Source organism: Petaurus breviceps, unplaced genomic scaffold (assembly GCF_028583685.1).
Source record: "Petaurus breviceps papuanus isolate PSGF00001 unplaced genomic scaffold, PetGlider_PUasm1.0 177, whole genome shotgun sequence".
NCBI classification, from domain to species: Eukaryota; Metazoa; Chordata; class Mammalia; order Diprotodontia; family Petauridae; genus Petaurus; species Petaurus breviceps.
Window position 1 is genome coordinate 2,581,639 of NW_027185776.1, and position 20,397 is coordinate 2,602,035.

The following is a 20,397-nucleotide window of genomic DNA, read 5'->3' on the forward strand; positions in this document are numbered from 1 at the left end:
AATATTATATTAATTAATATTATATTATTAATATTAATAATTAGTTTTATAAAATCAATGATTAGGATACTAGGCCTGCACTCAGGAAGACTTGAGTTCAGAATCTGCCTCAAATTAGTTTGCTGTGTGACCCTAGGCAAGACACTGAAATCACATCTGCCTAATTTTCCTCATCTGTAAAAGTTCTTGACTCAGGCCTGGTATTCTACTCATTGAACCACCCAACTACTAAATTAGTTAAAAAAAAAAAAGCAAAAGCAAAAGGCAACTGAATTTAGTGGGAATTTACAGTGTGTATAGTGCGTTTTTTTCCATATATATGTATGTGTATATGTATGTATATAGATAGGTATACATATATACATTGTGTATGCATGTGTATGTATCAATCTGTACTCTGAATCTGTCCCTTCTCTTCCAGGAGATAGAGAGTATGCTTCATCATTGATTCTCTGGAATAATAGATTGTCAGTGACTTTTATTAGAGTTCTTAGAGTAGATTTCAAAGTTGTTTTGACAATTTTATTGTTTATATTGTATAAATTATTCTCTATTCCTGCTTATTTCATTTTTTATAACTTTATGCAGGTCTTCATAACTTTTTGTCTTTGTAATACTGATGTTATAGTATAAATTGTTCTTCTGCTTCTGCTCACTTCACTATGTATCAGGTTGTAAAAGTCCATATCTCTGAAATCGCCTACTTCCTTATTTCTTGCACAATGGTATTCCTTTATATTCAAATTAAGACAATGTATTCAGTCATTCCCTAATCAATGGGCATGTGTATTGCTGATATTGTTTCTTTTTTTAATTAAATTTTAAGTTTTTGTTTACATCATTCAATTCCACAAGATTGTGAGTTACAAACTTTCTCCCCATCTTTCTACTATCCATTAACTCAAAACAGCGATCCCACTGAATAACCCCTCCCCCAATCTGCTCTCTCCTATATGGTCCCTCATCCCCCTCTCCAACTTTCAAGTTAGGGCAAGATGGATCTCTATGCCCCAGTGCCTGTATATCTTATTTCCCAGTTCCATGTAAAATAATAATAATATATATATTTTTAAATATTTGATTTTAAACCTTTGAATTCCAGATTCTTTCCCTTCCTCCCTCATCACACACCCTCATTGGGAAGATAAGCAATTCAATATAAGTTGTACATGTGTAGCTATGCAAAACATTTCCATAGTGGATATATTGTGAAAGACTGACTACATTTCTCTCCATCCTATCCCACCCCCCACTTGTTCTATTCTCTACTTTGACCCTGTCCCTTTTCTTTTTTTTTAAATTTATTTATTTCTTTTTAATTTTCAACATTCATTTCCACAAGATTTTGAGTTACAAATTTTTCTCCCCATCCTACCCTAGCCTACCCTTACCTTAAGCCAGAATAGCGATTCTACTGAATACTTCTTCCCCCAATCTGTTCTTTCTTATCTCATCCCCCACCACCCCCTCTTTACTTTCTAGTAGAGCAAGATGGATTTCTATACCCCAGTGCCTGTATATCTTATTTCCCAGTTCCCTGTAAAAATTAATTTAAAAAAAAAACATTTGTTTTTAAAACTTTGAGTTCCAGATTTTTTCCCTTCTTCCCTCCTCACCCACCTCCACTGGAAAGATTTCTATTCAATATAGGTTGTACACAAAACATTTCCATAGTATTTATATTGTGAAAGACTAATTATATTTCTGTCAATTCTATCCCACCCCCAAATTATTCTATTTTCACCTCTGACCTTATCTCTTTTCTTTTTCTTTTTTTGATCCTCACCACAATCTGAGGAGATAGATGCTATTTATTTTTTTTTCTTTTTAAGTTTACATCATTCATTTCCACAAGATTTTGAGTTACAAATTTTCTCCCCAATTTTCCCTACGCACTACCCCAAAACAGCGTTTCCCACTGAATATCCCCTCCCTCAATGTGCTCTCTCCCATATTTTCCCCCATTCCCCCTTCGACTTTCCAGTAGGGCACAATGGATCTCTATGCCCAAGTGCCTGTTTATCTCATTTCCAGTTACATGTAAAATAATAATAATAATATGTATATATATTTAAACATTTGATTTTAAAATTTTGGATTACAAATTCTTTCCCTTCCTCCCTTGTCACGCACCTTCACTGGGAAGATAAGCAATTCAATATAGGTTTACATGCGTAGCTATGCAAAACGTTTCCATAGTGGATATATTGTGAAAGACTGACTATTTCCCTCCATCCTACTATCCCAACCCCAACTTGTTCTATTCTCTACTTTAATACTGTCCCTTTTCAAAAGTGGGTGCTTCCAACTTCCCTGCCCCCCAGCCTGCCCTCCCTTCCATTACCCCCCCTCCCCTTCCCCTATACTCTCCTGTAGGGTGAGATACCCTATTTAGTGTGTATGTCATTCCCTCACTGAGCCAAATTCAATGAGAATAAGGTAGCCACATTCCCTTTTGCCTTCCTGTTCTTCCCCTCCACTGAAACAATATTCCCTTGCCTCTTCTATATGAGATAATTTATCCAATTCTGTCTCTCCCCATGTCCTCTCATTATATTCCTCTCTCACCTCTTAATTTCACCTTTTAAGTATCATCCCTTCCTATTCAATTGATCCTGTGTCCTCAGTCTATGTATACTGTATACATATATACACAGACTCACATATGTATTCATACAACGATACACCCTCCCATATAGACATATATATGAAAGTATATATACACACATATACATATATATATATACACACACAGACATATATATATATATATATATATATATATATATATATATATTTCTGTTCCCTTCAACTATTCGCAAACTGAGAAAAGTTTTATAAGTTACACTTATAGTTTTTCCATGTAGGAATATAAGTAGTTCAACTTTGATAAGTTCCTTTTGATTTCTTTTCCCTGTTTACCTTTTAAAGCATCTCTTGCTTCTTGTATCTGAATGGCAAATTTTCTATTCAACTCTAGTTTTTTCATCAAGAATGCTTTAAAGTCCTCTATTCCACTGAATGACCATATTTTCCCATGGAACATGATACTCTGTTTTATTGGGTAGGTGATTGATTCTTGGTTCTAATCCCAGCTCCTTTGACTTCTGGAATATCATATTCCAAGCCCTTTAATCCCTCAATGCAGAAGCTGCCAAGTCCTGAGTTATCCTGATTGTGTTTCCACAATACTGAAATTGTTTCTTCCTGGCTGCTTGTAATATTTTCTCCTTGATCTGGGAACTCTGGAACCTGGTTATAATATTCCTAGTAGTTTTCTTTTGGGGATCTTTTTTAGGAGGTGATCAGTGGATTCTTGCAACCTCTATTTTGCCCCCTCGCTCTAAAATATCAGGGCAATTTTCCTTGAGAATTTCTTGAAGGATTATTTCTAGATTCTTTTTTTGATCATGGCTTTCAGGCAGGCCAATCATTTTTAAATGATCTCTCCTGTATCTATTTTCCAGGTCAGTGGTTTTTCCAATGAGATATTTTAGATTGCCTTCTATTTATTCATTTCTTTGGATGACTTTAATAGTATCTTGATTTCTCATAAAATCACCAGTTTCCATTTGCTCCAATCTAATTCTGAAGGAATAATTCCCTTCAGTGAGCTTTTGAGATTCTTTTTCCATCTGGCAAATTCAGCTTTTTAAGGCATTCTTCTCCTCATTGCCTTTTTGAGCCTCTTTTGCCATCTGAGTTAGTCTATTTTTTTTTGCCTTTCTGGAGGGTAATTGGGGTTAAGTAACTTGCCCAAGGTTACATGGCTAGTTTTTTTGTGTGAGTGTTAAGTGTCTGAGGTCAGAACCCAACTTGGGTCCTCCTGACTCTGGGGCCGGCGATTTATTCACTGTGCCACCTAGCTGCCCCTAGTTAGTCTACTTTTAAGGTGTTACTTTCTTCAGTCAGGTTGTTGACTCTCATTTCATAATTTTCCTGCATCATTCTCATCTCTCTTCCCAATTTTTCCTCCACTTCTCTAATTTGATTTTCAAAATCCTTTTTAAGCTCCTCTATGGCCTATAACCAGTTCATATTTTTCTTGGAAGCTTTTGGTGCAGGAGGTCTGCCTACACTGTCTTTCTCTTGTTCCATGCTTTGATCCTTTTTGTCCCCAAAATAGGAGTACAAAGTTGGATTGCTCTGTTTGCTTTGCTTGCCCATGCAACTACTCAATTACCTGACCCCTGAGGCTTTTGCCACAGCAGAACTCTGCCACCAGAAATGGAAGCTTTAACACAAAGGTTGGGGTTTTAGCAGCTGCTGGAGCTATTAGTTGGGTGCCCTCTCTGAAGCCTCCACACACTCTGGTAGACTGCTCACGCACTCCAGGACCTCCAACCTAGACAGCAATGCAGATCCAAGCAGCTTAAAGCAAGAGCGATTACCTCTCTGACTGATCACTTGGTCCCCCTACAATCTGCAGACCAGTAGCTCTGAACCTACAATGTGGAGGCAGCTCTACAGCCGCAGCACCTCAGCCACTTCTCACGCTAGGGCAAAGTCCGGATCACACTCTGAATTGCCAGGTCTCAAAGTCCACACTCCACTGACCTCTCACTTTGTCCTTGGCATCTACGGGTTGATTCTGGAAAGCACCACAGCTGCTGGTGATCTGAAGTCCCTCTAGCTGGCAGCTGGTCAGGTAGCCATGAGGCTAAAACCTCTGCCTCGCACGGGGCCAGGGTCAGCTCCCAGTGTGCTGTGCTGGGCTCTTTCTGACGGCCTGACGGGCTGTCCTCGGTGAGAAGTCAGCTTCTCTGTGTCATTTTGTGGGTTCTGACTCTGTCCCTTTTCAAAAGTGTGTGCTTCCAACTTCCCTCCCCCCGAACCTGCCCTCCCCTCCATCATCACCCATCTCATCCCCTTCCCCCCTACTCTCCTGTAGGGTGAGATATCCTATTTAGTGTGTATGTCATTCCCTCCCTAAGCCAAATTCAATGAGTAAGGTTGACTTATTCTCTTTTGCCTTCCTGTTCTTCCCCTCCATTGAAATAGTTTTCCCTTGCCTCTTCTATATGAGATAATTTACCCCATTCTGTCTCTCCCCATCTCCTCTCATTATATTCCTCTCACCTCTCAATTTCACCTTTTAAATGTCATCCCTTCCTATTCAATTGGTCCTATGCCATGTATACCTGTACACATATATACACACACTCACATACATATATTCATAAGGCCATATACCCTCCTATATATATGTGTATATATATATACACATACATATATATATATATACACACACACATTTCTATTCCCTTCAACTATTCTCATACTAAGAAAAATTTCATAAGTTACAATTATTACTTTGATAAGTTCCTTATGATTTCTTTTCCCTGTTTATTTTCTCATGCTTCTCTTGCTTCTTGTATATGAATGGCAAATTTTCTATTCAACTCTTTTTTTTTCATCATGAATGCTTGAAAGTCCTCTATTCCACCAAATGACCATATTTTCCCCTGAAACATGATACTCAGTTTTGCTGGGAAGGTGATTCTTGGTTTTAATCCCAGCTCCTTTGACTTCTGGAATATCATATTCCAAGCCCTTTGATCCCTCAATGTAGAACCTGCCAAGTCCTGAGTTATCCTGATTGTGTTTCCACAATATTGAAATTGTTTCTTCCTGGCTGCTTGTAATATTCTCTCCTTGATCTGGGAACTCTGGAACCTGGCTATAATATTCCTAGGAGTTTTCTTTTGGGGATCTTTTTTTAGGAGGTGATCGGTGGATTCTTACAACCACTATTTTGCCCTCTGGCTCTAAAACATCAGGGCAATTTTCCTTGAGAATTTCTTAGAGGATGATTTCAAGGTTCTTTTTTTGATCGTGGCTTTCAGGTAGTCCAATCAATTTTAAATTATCTCTCTTAGATCTATTTTCCTGGTCAATGGCTTTTCCAATGAGATATTTCACATTGCCTTCTCTTTTTTCATCTGTTTGGATCTGTTTAATAGTATCTTGATTTCTCATAAAGTCACTAGCTTCCATTTACTTCAATCTAATTCTGAAGGAATGATTCTCTTCAGTGAGCTTTTGAGATTCTTTTTCCATCAGGCAAATTTGACTCTTTAGGGCATTCTTCTCCTCATTGGCTTTTTGAGCCTCTTTTGCCATTTGAGTTAGTCTTTTTTTTAAGGTGTTATTTTCTTCAGTCAGGTTGTTGACTCTCTTTTCATGATTTTCTTGCATCATTCTCATTTCTCTTTCCAATTTTTCTTCCACTTCTCTTATTTGGTTTTCAAAATCTTTCTTAAGCTCCTCTATGGCCTGTAACCATATTTTTCTCAGAAGCTTTTGGTGCAGGAGTTCTGACTTCATTGTCTTCCTCCTGTTCCATGCTTTGATCCTTTTTGTCCCCAAAATATTAATCTATAGTCGGATTGCTGTGCTTCCTTTGCTTGCTCATGTTCTCACTCAATTACTTGACTTTTGAGCTTTTGCCACAGTAGAACTCTGCTTCTAGAGAGGGAAAGCTTTGTTCCAAATTGCTGGGGTTTTCTCAGTTGCTGGAGCTATTAGTTGGGTGCCGTCTCTGAAGCCTCCACATGCTCTGGCTCACTGGTCACGCACCCCAGGCCCTCCACCCTGGACAGCAATCCAGATCCAAGCAGGTTAAAGCAAGAACGATTACCCCTCAGACTGGTCACTCGGTTCCCCTACAATCTGCAGATCAGGAGCTCTGAAGCAGCCATGCAGCTGCAGCCACCACACCTCAGCCACTTCTTCCTCCAGGAGCAGAGGCCAGACCGCACTCCCAGACTACCTGTTCCCAAAGTCCATTGACCTCTCACTTTGTCTTTGGCATTTATGGGTTGATAATTCTGGAAACTGCCACAGTTCCTGGTGATTCACTCTCCTGACATCCCTCTAGCTGTGGCTAGTCAAAGCTGCCCTTAGGCTAAAACCTCGGGCTCACAGGGGGCTGGGCTCAGCTCCCAGAGTGCTGCTATGGCCCCTTCCTGCTGGCCTGCTGGGCTGTCCTCAGCAGGAGGTTAGTTTCTCTCCGTCACTTTGTGGGTTCTGTACCTCTAAAGTTTGTGTAGAGTCATGTTTTACAAGTACTGGAGCAGTTAAGAGTTCCAGTTAGGAGTCAAACCACAGTTCTGTTTCTACTCTGCCATCTTGGCTTCAATGTCCCGATATTGTTTCTTAATGCTACTTCTTGAGTGAGAATCATTGCCTGCCAGCAAAATGATGCAGCCAACCCACATCCCCTGTGTGTCCTTTCATTGCCCTTTAGGTCATCTTTACTTCTGAGTCTTCAGAAATTGTATCATGTGACATGTTGTTTAAAAATGAGTTTTGTAGTATGGACTAGCCTAGGACCATGAAAACTGCAATTTGATATAACTCTCCTGGTACTATTCAATTCTGGTATTAGTACATTACTCTGTCAAAGATATATGTACTAATGTATTAGATTAATAGGTTTATCATTCAGTTGAATATAAGAACCTTTACAATATTCATTCTTTATCCATTTGGTTTTTCCCGTACAGATTTGCCAGGCTGACCTCTTCTAAATGACCATGCATCTTCCTGGGAGGGCCCTATAGTATGCCAGGGTTCAGTGCAAGAAAAAGAATGCTATCTGCAAACAGGAGCATCTAGATACATCATATGTAAAGGAATCCCATTTGAACTTTGGGGTAGGATATTATCCCTGCCATTGATGATTATTATTGGCAAATCCATCTTCCTGTTTTATGCCTCGCAGCTATTGCTATTTAGAGGATTAGTGAACAAAGTCCCCTATGGGTTTGTATCATGCATACAATTTGTTTTTGATATATATCTTTGGGAGAACTTAATAATGTCTTATAATGATTCTTTCTACTTGTGCTTATATATGGGGAAACTAAGTCTAAGGAAAAAAAGTGATTTTTACCAGTCAAACTAAATCACATTAGAAAAATTCATAGCCTAAGAATGATAAAAATTAAATTTTAGTCCTCACTCTGATATGAACTAGATCACTTTACTTTTCAAGGCCTAACCTTTCTTACCTGTAAAATGCGAGGTTTATACTAGATGATTTCTACTAGTTTTAAAATTTCATGATCAATGTGAAATAAAAGTCTTTGATTTCTTAGAAAAAGTAACAGTTAGTATTGTTATTAACCATAATGTACTAAGAATCCATTTATCTTGGAAAAAGAGTGATTGTTTATGTGTCTATGAGGTAAAAGGAAGGCAGAAGCTAGGAGGAAAAAAGAAAGGGATTAACAGGGAGAGGTGGGAAACCAACGGTATAAAGCTTTTCAATTAAGAGGAGGCTAAGTATTCTCTAGGATTAGAGGTCAAAGTTTATATTCACTTGACTGCTACTAGATGCTACGATTTCTCCCCCTTAATAATAGCTGTAGGTTACATCCATACTTTCACATGTCTCATGCTAAAAGCAAATGATGAAAGTTCTTTCCCAGCTGACATAATCAGCTGTAATAAGAAATGATAATTCAAGGAACAATGGTTTGATGTCCTTAGCTAAAATCTTTTAAAAAAATTTTTAGGGGCGGCCAGGTAGCACAGTGAGTAATAGCACCAGCCCCAGTGTCGGGATGACCTGGGGATCAAATCCTGGGCTCAGACACTTAGCACCCACCCAGAAACACCTGGCCATGTAACCTTGAGCAAGTTACTTAACCCCAATTGCTTAAAAAAAAAATTTAACTTAGATGACAAATTGTTTTCATTTTCTTGCTCTAGTGACAATCACCGATGATGGGAATCCAAGACTGCATTTTAGAAGCAAAATCTATAAACCTATTGAAAAAGAAATACACATTTTTGTTTTCTGCTACATTCTCCAGTTAGGTTAGGTAGGATATATAAATATATGTTATATATGTATTTATATGCATTGCAGGAATAAAAGCTTAAAGCCTGCTTTGCTATTCTAAATTCTAAGGCAGATCTGACCATAGCCACAGACAAAGATATACCTTTAATAATTCATAATAATTACTACAATAATGATAGCTAACATTTGCTTAAGGTTTTACAGTTTATAAAATATATATCTCATTTGGTATTATAAAAACTTATGAGGTACTTAAGGATAAATAATATTTGCCCTACTCCATAAAATAAAAAAACCAAGGTTCAGCTTGCCCAAGATCACCCAGAATTAATAAATAAGTGACAGAAGTGGGGCTTAAACTTATCTTCTGCCTCCAAGTTCAGTGGTGATCTATAATATATCCTTCAGATAAAATATTGGATAGTTAGCAAACCATCTAAATAATCACTTTTTGACTAGGAGTGACAAACTGTGACCTAGAGAAGGAAATCAAGGAACAGAGAAGGGTAGGATATGATTGGACCTGTGATTTCATTAGTATAAGGAATTTCCAAGTAAGAAATTCCTTTTACCAATTCAGATCAGCATATCCCCTGCAATTTATAACCTTGCAGAGTTGTCTGAAACAATGAAAGGTTAAATGATCTGTACAAGTCATAGTACGTGTCAGAAATATTCCTGGTTTTGAGGCCAACTCTCTATCCACTATACTATGTTGTTTTTTAATGAATAATCTTACTCTTTCCCCCAATTTTTTCCTCTCTGCTACCTATATGTTACCTTTTTAAAATGTCTCCGACATATCCTACTACTTCTTAAGACCAATAAATCATTACAGAATTTTGTTATGGATTTTTTCAGGTTAGAACATCATATACACAAAGTCCTAGAGAGTTATAGTGTTAAAGACAGACCTACCAAGAAGACAGGAATGATAAAGGGTCAACATATTTCTTCTAATTCAAAATTGTAAAGTCACTTTACACAATGACTCCAAAAACTTAAAGTGTTCTCTGAGAAGTAAAAAGTGTTGTTTTCATAGGAAGGTTGATAATACTAATACTCACCTAGAATGAGATGCAGCTTGGTCTCTGTCTGGAAAGCATAATGCAGCGTAACCAGAAAGGGAGAGAGCCTGATATGTTCCAGCACCTGCCGCTCTGTCTTTGTGTGCTCTGCTGTCTTGGCTTTCTGAACAATGGTGGCCTTCTTCAGAACTTTCATAGCATATAGCTTTCCAGAATCATGACCACTTATTTTACGAACCAGGAATACTTTTCCATAGGCTAAAACCAAGGAGAAGTAAAAAGGAAATTAAAATTCAATATATGCATATCAGTCAATTGCTGGGAAAACACAATCATCAGAACATTTATATTCTTTATAGGTGTGTAGGAAAATTAACTTCAATATTCTTTGGAACAAGGTACTTTAATATCTTCCTTTAACTTGACAATAGATCTATTTCTAACTAGTACTTTCAGTGTTTACACATTTAACCACAGCTGACAGGGAGAATTATGTCTGTACTCTTCTCCTTTGTTATTCTCACCTCAATTATTTTTACCTGGAGGAGAACAGCCACAGTTATTATGGTGAACTAACTACAACTCATTCCTGGAACTTGGACATTGTAGATTCACATAAAACCTCAAGGGATCTATCCATTATCATCAGTAAATAACAGGTAGGTGAAATATATGGCCTCCTGAAGATATTTATATACACTGGAGATGCTGCCAAATATTACTGACATGTGATTTAAAATATGAGAAATAGCCTGGAAGTCAGTAAACCACTCAGTTAAGAATCTTAAATACATAAACAACCGTTGTCCTTTTTTTAATGAGGAAGAAGAGAGAAGAAGAGGAAAAGGAATAGGAAATATATACATATTCCATTCCACCTTATCTTTCCTCCCTTTTTATCATTAGTACTAGTATAATATTTATGGAATTTCTGTATTCAAGCTCCTACTAAACTATTTCTTTCATGAATGTTAAGGATCTGTTGCAGTTTATCAGAAAAAATATCAATAACAAAGTAAGAACATTCTGGGAAATAGAAAAAAAAGCTAAGAAAATTTTAAGTTTTATTTGGCTGAAATATGACTATATACTTTGTAAATAAGACAATTATAAGTTGAAGCATTAGGAAGTTAAAAGTGAGCTAGAAAAATGAAAACCATAAACACTGCTATCTCAACCCCAACTGCAGAGAAAAAAATATATTTAGAATTATTATCCAAGTGCCACAAAGAAGTTAAGGATATATCACAATGTAATAGAAAACACATTCAATATCTACAAGGGTGATTTAGAATTATAAGAGTAAATATGTAGTATAGATTATAATTGTCATTTATTGTCTTATTTTTCTATCTATCACAGACTAATATTAAATTTTGTAGGATACATTAACTTTTCTATCACATAAGACTGTGACACACTATTATGTAAGCCCTACAGATATTATGACCCACTGCTGATATGGCAGCTCTGTTTCTTTAAAGTTCCTTATGTTTACCTGATATCTAATGGGTGTACATACAAAGAAAATGAAGTGATAGAAAGACCTGAAGAACCAGAACTACATACACAGTGAATGAAACCAATAGATGAAGAAAACACAAAGATAGTAGAATTTCAGACTTATAATGGGACACAGCAAATTATTTTGTGTTTACTGCTAATTTTGTTTTCCCATTAAATACTAATAGTGTTATAAAAATCTTATTATTTATATGTTTAGTTATCTTTGTTGATAGAAACTAAATTTATGACTTTTTTAATTTTTGGGAAAAAAGGAATAAATGTGTCTCACTAGCTACCCCTTCCGGATTATTTGGACAAAATTAAGTAGAGAAGCAGGTAAAAAGGAACAATAAAATTTAAAGTGTCATTTTCTTTTTTTCTGTTCAAAATTTAAACTCAAATTACATAACCTAGTGAAACTAAAATCAGGAAAATCAGGGTTTTGTTACCATGATGGTATTAAAACTAAAAGCAACATAAGAGAACACTTTTTGCAAATTAGAATATTTACAGAGGACAATGGCTCAGTGATATGTCACCTCTATGAGCACAGACAGTTCTATGAGCTACAAGTCAGCACAAGAGGAAATGAAAAGAATAAAGAACTTGGGGTATTCAGCTTGGACATAAGATAAAATTTAGGGGGATATGACACAGCTATCTTCAAGTGTATGGATTTTCATGTTGAAGAGACTTGATCAATGTGGCCTAAAAGAGAACTAGGAGCAACGGAGGGAAGTTGGAAAGGAACAAATAACAATTGTAGCTATCCAAAAGTGGAATAGAATGCAAAAAGACAGTGTGTTCTGCAGCACTAGAGATATTCAAGCAACAAAGATTATTTAACCACTTGTCTAGAATGTGATAGATGAGATTCCTTTTTAGGTACTTACTAGATTGAATTACCTCTGAGCTCCCATCCAACTCAGATTTTATGATTTATCTTTCCAACCATACTTTCCATCTAATTTTCAACTGTGACCCTCCTACAGTCAGTTTAGTAACTTTATAAGAAGAAGCGTCAACACAGTAATATAAAAGGCCAACTTGGAAGAGAGGACTAAAGTTTCTTACTCTCTCAGAACTTGATTTCATTTTTGTTACTCTACACATGTGTACAATGAAAAACATCTTCTATTAATGTGAACGGGAACCATGAGAGTAGGATCCATTTCACAGCTGAAGATATACCATGTATATCCTAAGTTTCCCAAGAAGGCAATAAAACTGTCATATAGTTTTAACAAGAGCAGGAGACTAAGGCTTAAACACCTGAGATAACTTCCAATGGGAGAAATAACATGAAAACAACTATGTACAAACAAGATATATACAGAATAAATTGGAGATGATCTAAAAGGGAAGATACTAGCATTAAGGGAGACTGAGAAAGGTTTCTTGCTGAAAGTGAGACTGAAAGAAACCAAAAGGTGTAAGAAAATACTAGGCATTAGGGTCAGTCAGTGAAAATGTGGAGTTGGGAGATGGAGTGTCTTGTGCAAGGAAAAAAAGCAGCAGCTAGTGTCACCAGATCATAGACCATGTAGAGGTAAGAATAGTAGAAGACTAGAAAGGTAGAAAGGGGTATGAAGGGCATCAAACATGTAAGATTTAATACTTGATCCTAGAGTAAAAGGGAACCATGGAGTTTACTGAATAGGGAATGATGCAATCATACCTGCACTTTAGGAATATTAATTTAACAGCTAAAAGGATGAACTGAAATAGGGAGAGAGTTGAGGCAGGGAGACCAACCAAAAGGGCCACTGTAATAGTCCAGATGTGAGATTATGAGGGTCTGCACCAGGGTCGTGGGCAGAACCAGAAGAAAGAAGGAAGTATATATAAGAAATGTTGTGAAGGTATAATCAACAGTACTTGCCAACAGACTGGATATGAAGGGAAAAGAGAAAGTAACAAGCTGAAGATGAAGAAGAAGTACCTAATGTAGGTGGCCTTCTCAAGGAGTTTAGCAACAAAAGGGAAGAGAGACATATAATAGTAGCTCATGAGGATAGATGGATCAAGTGAGAGTTTTTTGAGGAGAGGGGAGGCATGGGTATAATTACAGACATTAGGGAAGCAGCCAATAGACAGGGAGAGACTGAAGATTAATGAGAGATTAGAAATGACAGAGAGGGTATGGGATGCAACAGTGATCACTTACACATGTAGAGACAGGGGTTTGCCTTGGGAAGGGGAAAGGGATACTACCCCTTCATCTATGACAAGGGTGAAAGAGGATAGGAATCTCAGAATAGTGTGAGATGAAGAGAAGGAAAGAACTGGAAGAAAAATAAGTAGTTTAAAAGAGAAAGTAGTAAGCTTGACCTCATTTTCCCACTAGCTGCACTCTTTTGCTCTGACTCCACCATCATCATGTTCTCTCCATCCCTCACCCCCCTCTATCCCTGGAAAAGATCATCATGGAGATTTATCAGCTTTGGTACTCACACCTCATCAGTACACTCAGCTGCCTCTACCCCTTCAACTGATAGGCTAGAAGGCAGAGCAAAAAACTCCCAGAGCCTACACTTAAACTGATCTCAGAAGGCCAATCAACTCTTCATTCCCCATGAACTACACTCTTTAGACTTAACTACACCAGCATCACCCTCATGCTGTGTAACAACTTCTCCTTCTTGCCCTTTTCCAGATTCCTTTTGTGTGTTATCTTTCTTCATTAGATCATAAGCTCCTTAAGGGCAGGAGCTATGTTTTTCTTATGTGTATAACAAGTGCTTGGCACAGTGCCTAACTAAACAGTAGACACTTAATATTTACTATATTGAATTGTACCCTCCCACAATAGAATCCCTGAAAACTAGTGTAAATCAAACAAAAACCAATGACTCCAAAAGAAAGGAAAAAATACTAGAAGAGAATCAAAAGACAAAAAAGAAAAAAGAAAGAAAATGTAAGATATATGATATAAAAAATAAACTGACCTCAAAAACAGTTTAGGAAGATATAATTTAAGAATTATTGGACTTCTTGAAAAAAGTTTTAAAAATCCTGTATAGGGGCAGAGCCAAGATGGTGGAGTAAAAGCAGGAATTTGGCTGAGCTCCGGCTCCAATCACCTCCAATACCAATAAAATATGACTCAAAACAAATTTTAGAGCTATAGAATCCACAAAGTGACTGTGAGAAACAAATCTCTTACTGAAGGCAGCCTGGCAGGCTGACAGGAAGGGTCTATTGCACCAACCTGGGAGCCGAGTGTAGTCCCACATGAGCTGCCAGGGCCTAGACCCAGGGCAGCCCTGACCAAATGCACATATTGGCCAGAGCAGACTTCAGGAGAGTGAATCACCAACAGCTGTGGAGGTTTCCAGACTTCCCAACCCATAAATGTCAAAGAGAAAGTAAAAGGTCAGTGGGGAATTCTGTTGGAATTGGGTGACAAAAGAGCACCGTCCAGCCCCTTGCACCAGGGCAAGAGGTGCGCTGCAGCACGGTGGCTGCTGCTGCGTGGCTGCTTCTGGAGCTCCTGGCCTGCAAATCGTTGGGGGATCAAGCAACCATTCAGAGGGTAATTGCTCTTCCTTTGACCTGCTTGGATCTGGGTCACAGTCTTGGGTGCTGGTCCTAGGGTGCGTGACCAGTGTGCCAGAGCTTATGGTGGCTGTAGAGAGGGTACCCTCCTCAGACCTCTGACAACTGTGAAAACCCCAGCAATTTGGGACACAGTTTTCTCCACTCAGGAAGTAGAGTTCTACTGTGGCAAAGAGTTCAAAAGTCAAGTAATTGGCTGGCAAAATAAGCAAGCAGAGGAAGAACAATCAGACCATAGAATCTTTTTTTGGGGACAAAATGGATTAAAACATGGAACCAAAAGAAGACAATAAAGTCAAAACTCCTGCATCAAAAGCTTCCAAGAAAAATATGAATTCGTTACAGGCCATGTTGGAGCTCAAGAAGGATTTTGAAAATCAAGTAAGAGAAGTGGAGGAAAAACTGATAATGATGCAAGAGAATCATGAAAAATGAGTCAACAATCTGCTAAATAAGACCCAAAAAAATATTGATAAAAATTATAACTTAAAAAACAGACTAACTCAAAAAGCCAATGAGGAGAAGAATGCCTTAAAAAGCTAAATTGGCCAGATGGAAAAGGAATTTCAAAAACTCACTGAAGAGAATAATTCCTTCAAAATTTTATTGGAGCAAATGGAAGCTAATGACTTTATGAGAAATCAAGATACTATAAAACAGATCCAAACAAATGAAAAAATAGAAGGCAATGTGAAATATCTCATTAGAAAAACCACTGACCTGGAAAATAGATACAGGAGAGATAATTTTAAAATGATTGGACTACCTGAAAGCCATGATCAAAAAAAGAACCTAGAAATCATCCTCCAAGAAATTCTCAAAGAAAACTGCCCTGATATTCTAGAACCAGAGGGCAAAATAGAAATTGAAAGAATTCACCATTCAGCTCTTGAAAAAGATCCCAAAAAGAAAACTCCTAGGAATATTATAGCCAGGTTCCAGAGTTCCCAGATCAAGGAGAGAATATAACAAGCAGCCAAGAATAAATAATTTGAATATTGTGGAAACACAATCAGGATAACACAAGATCTAGCAGCTTCTACATTAAGGGATTGAAGGGCTTGGAATATGATATTCCAGAGGTCAAAGGAGCTAGGATTAAAACCAAGAATTACCTACCCTGCAAAACTGAATATAATGCTTCAGGGGAAAAGTTGGTCATTCAAAGAAATAGAGAAAATATTCTTGATGAAGAAACCAGAGCTGAACAGAAAATATGACTTTCAAATTCAAGAGGCAAGAGAAGCATAAGAAGGTAAACAAGGAAAAAAAATCATAAGGAACTTATTAAGTTGAACTATTTACATGGAAAAATGATAATTGTAACTCATGAGCCTTTTCTCAGTATGAGGATAGCTGAAGGGAATATATATATATATGTATACATACATGTGTATAGGAGGATATATGTGTATAAATACATATGTGTGTGCATATGTGTGTACATGTATACAAAGACAGAGGGCACATGATCAGTTGAATAGGAAGAGATGATATCTAAAAAAATAAAATTAAGAGGTGAGAGAAGAAGATAATGGGAGAAAGAAAAAGGGAGAGATAGAATAGGGTAAATTATCTCATATAAAAGAGGCAAGAGAAAACTGTTACAATCGAGGGAAAGAGCAGGAACGTGAAAGGGAATTAGTTGACCTTACTCTCATTGAATTTGGCTTAACAAAGGAATAACACTCAATTGGCTATCTTACCCTACAGGCTAATACAGGGGAAGGGGACAAGAGGGAAGATGACAGAAGGGAGGGCAGATTGGGGGAGAGGGTAGTTAGAAGCAAACACTTTTGAAAAGGGACAGGGTCAAAGGAGAAAATAGAATAAGTGGGGGGCAGGATAGGATGAAGGGAAATATAGTTAGTCTTTCACAATGTAACTACTATGGAAACATTTTGCATAACTATACATGTACAACTTATATTGCATTGCTTATTTTCCCAGTGGGGGTGGGTAAGGAGGGAAGAAGAGAAAGATTTTGGAAAACAAAGTTTTAAAAACAAATTTTAAAAAAATCCTGTAGACTCTATTTTCAAAAATCAAATGAAAACTGACTAGATTTTTTAGAACTAGAAGGAAGTGATGATAGAACAGGATGGGGTGGGGGGAGGCAGTATAGAGGAATATCCTACTGTAGAAGGGAAAAAGAGAAGGGGGCATTCACTATTTTTCATAATTAGTGTGGGTGAGAATATAAAATATAGAGGAAGTGGTGGGAGAGTAGATAAATCTCACTCTTATCTGAAAAAAGCAAAGAAGTGGACATACACACTAACATACTGTTGTAGAAGTGCATTAAACTCAATGAGGAAACAAAAAGGGAGAAGAGGGAAGATAATGCTGAGGAGGGAAGAGCTGAGAGCAAAACTAACTTCCTGCTCCTGAAGGAAAATTAAAAGGGGAAAGAAAAGAAAAAGAAAAGAAGAAAAGAAAAAAGGAAAGGAAAGGTAAAGAAAGGAGAGAAAAAGTAAAGAAAAAAATTATCCCAATCTAAGGAAATACCTTTGATTGCTTCTTAGGCATCTGGGGAGTGGCTAACCAAACTGTGGTATATAAACGTAAGGGAATACTATCAGGCCATATGAAAATGAAGAAAGAGATAACTTCAGATAATCCTGGATGACAGGAATTGTTGCAGAGTAAGGTAAACAGATCCTAAGGCGCAACAGGATACAAGATCAGCAACATTATAATGAAAACAACTATGAAAGACTTAAGAAGATCAAAGAAATGACCAACCATGCTCTAGAGAACCTATGAAGCATGTTACCCCCTTTCTGACAAAAATGAGGAGCACAAGGAGATAAAGACATAAAAATTTTTTTTTTTCACATGGCTAATGTGTGATTTCTTTCAGCTTGAAAATACTTCTGTTAACAAGGTTTTGCATTCCTTTCCTTCAGTTCTTTAAATGGGGAAATGGGGGGTAAGGGGGAGTACTGTAGAAAGGGTGCTATCAGGATGTGCATTAGATACCAATAAACAGAGAAACAAATGAAGAGAAGACGAAATAAAAAGTGTATACATATTTCTCAACTGTCCATGGTGCCTTTACAATAATGTAGGAAAGCAAAAGTGTTAAATAAGTTTTTGCCAACCACAAAACAATAAAAATTATGCAATAAAGGGCCACTAAAGAAAAGATTAAAATTAGAGATTGAATAACTACTCCTGAAGAATCATGGGTCAAAGAACATATCACAGAAGTAATACTTTCATTAAAGAAAATAACAATAAGATAATATATCAACATTTTAGCAATTCAGCCAAAGTAGTTCTTAGGGGAAATTTTGTATCTTTAAACATGTTCATCAATAAAAAAAAGAAAGAACAAATTACTGAACTGGACATGAAACTAAAAAACCCCCACAAAAATATAAAGCCAATAGATATTTCAAAACCTAACTGAATACCAAAGAAGATATTCTGATTAGAATTATAAAATATACTTTACATATAGACCCAAATAATTAGAGAAATATTAATTGCTCATGAAAAGGCCAAGCTAATACAATAAAATTTATATTACTACCTAGATTTATTTATTCAACGTCATAACAATTAAAACACCAAAGAATTACTTAATAAAGTTAGAAAAAATGAGAACAAGTCAGAAGGAAATGAATACAATAGACTAGTGTTTGATAAACACAAAGACTCTTTCTAGAGGAGAAAAATATTAGGCAAGGAGGTTCCCTGGGATTTTGAGAGTTCCCTACTCAAGTACTAAAATGACTTGTATACTTTAATTCCAAAAGGACTCCAAATTTGCCTATAACATGAATTCTTGTAAATTATATCTAACTTTTCCATTAGTTTTCATTACAATTTCTTAGGTGAGTTCCCATAAGACTAGAAAGAAAAGTGAGCAGCTCAAAATCTTAATAAGGCAGCATAATGTCATATTTATGAATACAGGAAGAGTTTATGACCAAATAAGAGACAGATATTATCCTTTGGATAATAATCCAAAATGGATCATTTTGATCACAAAATAAAAAGGTTTTGTACAAACAAAACTAATGCAGCTAAAATCAGAAGGGAAAGAGATACCCAGGAAAAAATTTGCAGCAAGTTTAAAGGTCCCATTTCTAAGATATATAGGTAACTCATTCCAAAGTATAAAACTAAGAGCCATTCCCTAGTTGTTAAATGGACAAAGACTATTAGGAAGCAGTTTTCAAAGAAAAAATTCAAATTATTAATAGCCATATAAAAAAGTGCTTCAAATCAATAATAATTAGAAGAATAGAAATTGACACAATTCTAAAGTACCACTTTATACCAATCAGATTGGTAATGTTGAAAAAAAGGGAAAATGACAAATGCTTGAGGAGATGTGGGGAAATAGATACATTAATGCACTACTGGTGGAGCTGTGAACTAGTTTAGCCATTCTGGAAAAGAATTTTACAACTATGCCCCCATAGTTATTAGGGTGTACAACCTTTCACATAGCAGTACTTATATTAGGTCTCAGAGATCAAAAAAAGAGAAGTATATATATATATATATATATATGTATATATATATATGCATAAAAATATTTATAGTCACTCTTTTTGTGATGGTAAAGAACTGGAAATTGAGGGGGTACCCATCAATTGGGGGATAAATACCTAAACAATGATATATGAATGTAATGGTATACTATTGTGCTTTAAGAAATGGTTAAGAGAGGGGTGGCTAGGTGGTGCAGTAAATAGAGCACTGACCCTGGAGTCAGGAGGACCTGAGTTCAAATCTGGCCTCAGACACTTAACACTTACTAGCCATGAGACCTTGGGTAAGTCACTTATCCCCAATTGCCCTGCCTTCCCCCCTCCAAAAAAAAATGAAAAGGGAGGGGTTTCAGAGAAAACTTGGAAGATTCATATTACCTGATGCTGAATGAAGGGAAAGAACCAGGACAATAATTTATGCAATGACAATACTATAAAAACAATCAACTCTTTAAGATTTAAGAACACTGATCCACGTAATGACCAACTGCAATTCTAGATGACTCATGCATGGAATGCTACTGAACTCCTAAAAAAAAAAAAAAAAGAGATGACAGATTCATAGAGCAAAGTGAAGCATTTTTTTTTAAATAGTCCATGCAAGAATTTGTTTCTCTCAACTATACATGTCTAGCACATAGCTCAGTGCCTGGCACATAGTACCGTGTTTCCCCGATAATAAGACCTATCCCGAAAATAAGCCTTCCCCTTACTGTGTAAGATTCCTCTAAAATAAGCCCTCCCCCGAAAATAAGCCCTATTGAGATTGCTACTGTAGTGAAGGTGATCCCCTGCGCTACACGCTACATTACGGTACCCTCTGTATGCACCGTCCCCCCTCTCCCCCGGGTGAAACGCACACCGCGCTCCAAGCTGCATCCAATCAGAGCTGCAGCAGTGAGCGCGTCATCCTGTTCTTCCCCAGTGATTTGCTTATTGAATAAAGGTACATTTTTTTGTTCACATTTACCTATTTATTAAAATT

At 36.8% G+C, this 20,397-nt stretch overlaps 1 protein-coding gene across 1 annotated transcript in view; it reads right to left on the minus strand.

Moving 5' to 3' along the window:
- The window catches only part of RPS6KA5 (ribosomal protein S6 kinase A5), a 261,593-nt gene that overhangs the window by 169,594 nt on the left and 71,602 nt on the right, over positions 1-20,397 (minus strand). Inside the window, exon 3 of the mRNA XM_069085996.1 lies at positions 9,880-10,098. Within this exon, the coding sequence (XP_068942097.1) occupies positions 9,880-10,098 (219 nt within the window). The remainder of the gene's footprint in view (positions 1-9,879; positions 10,099-20,397) is intronic.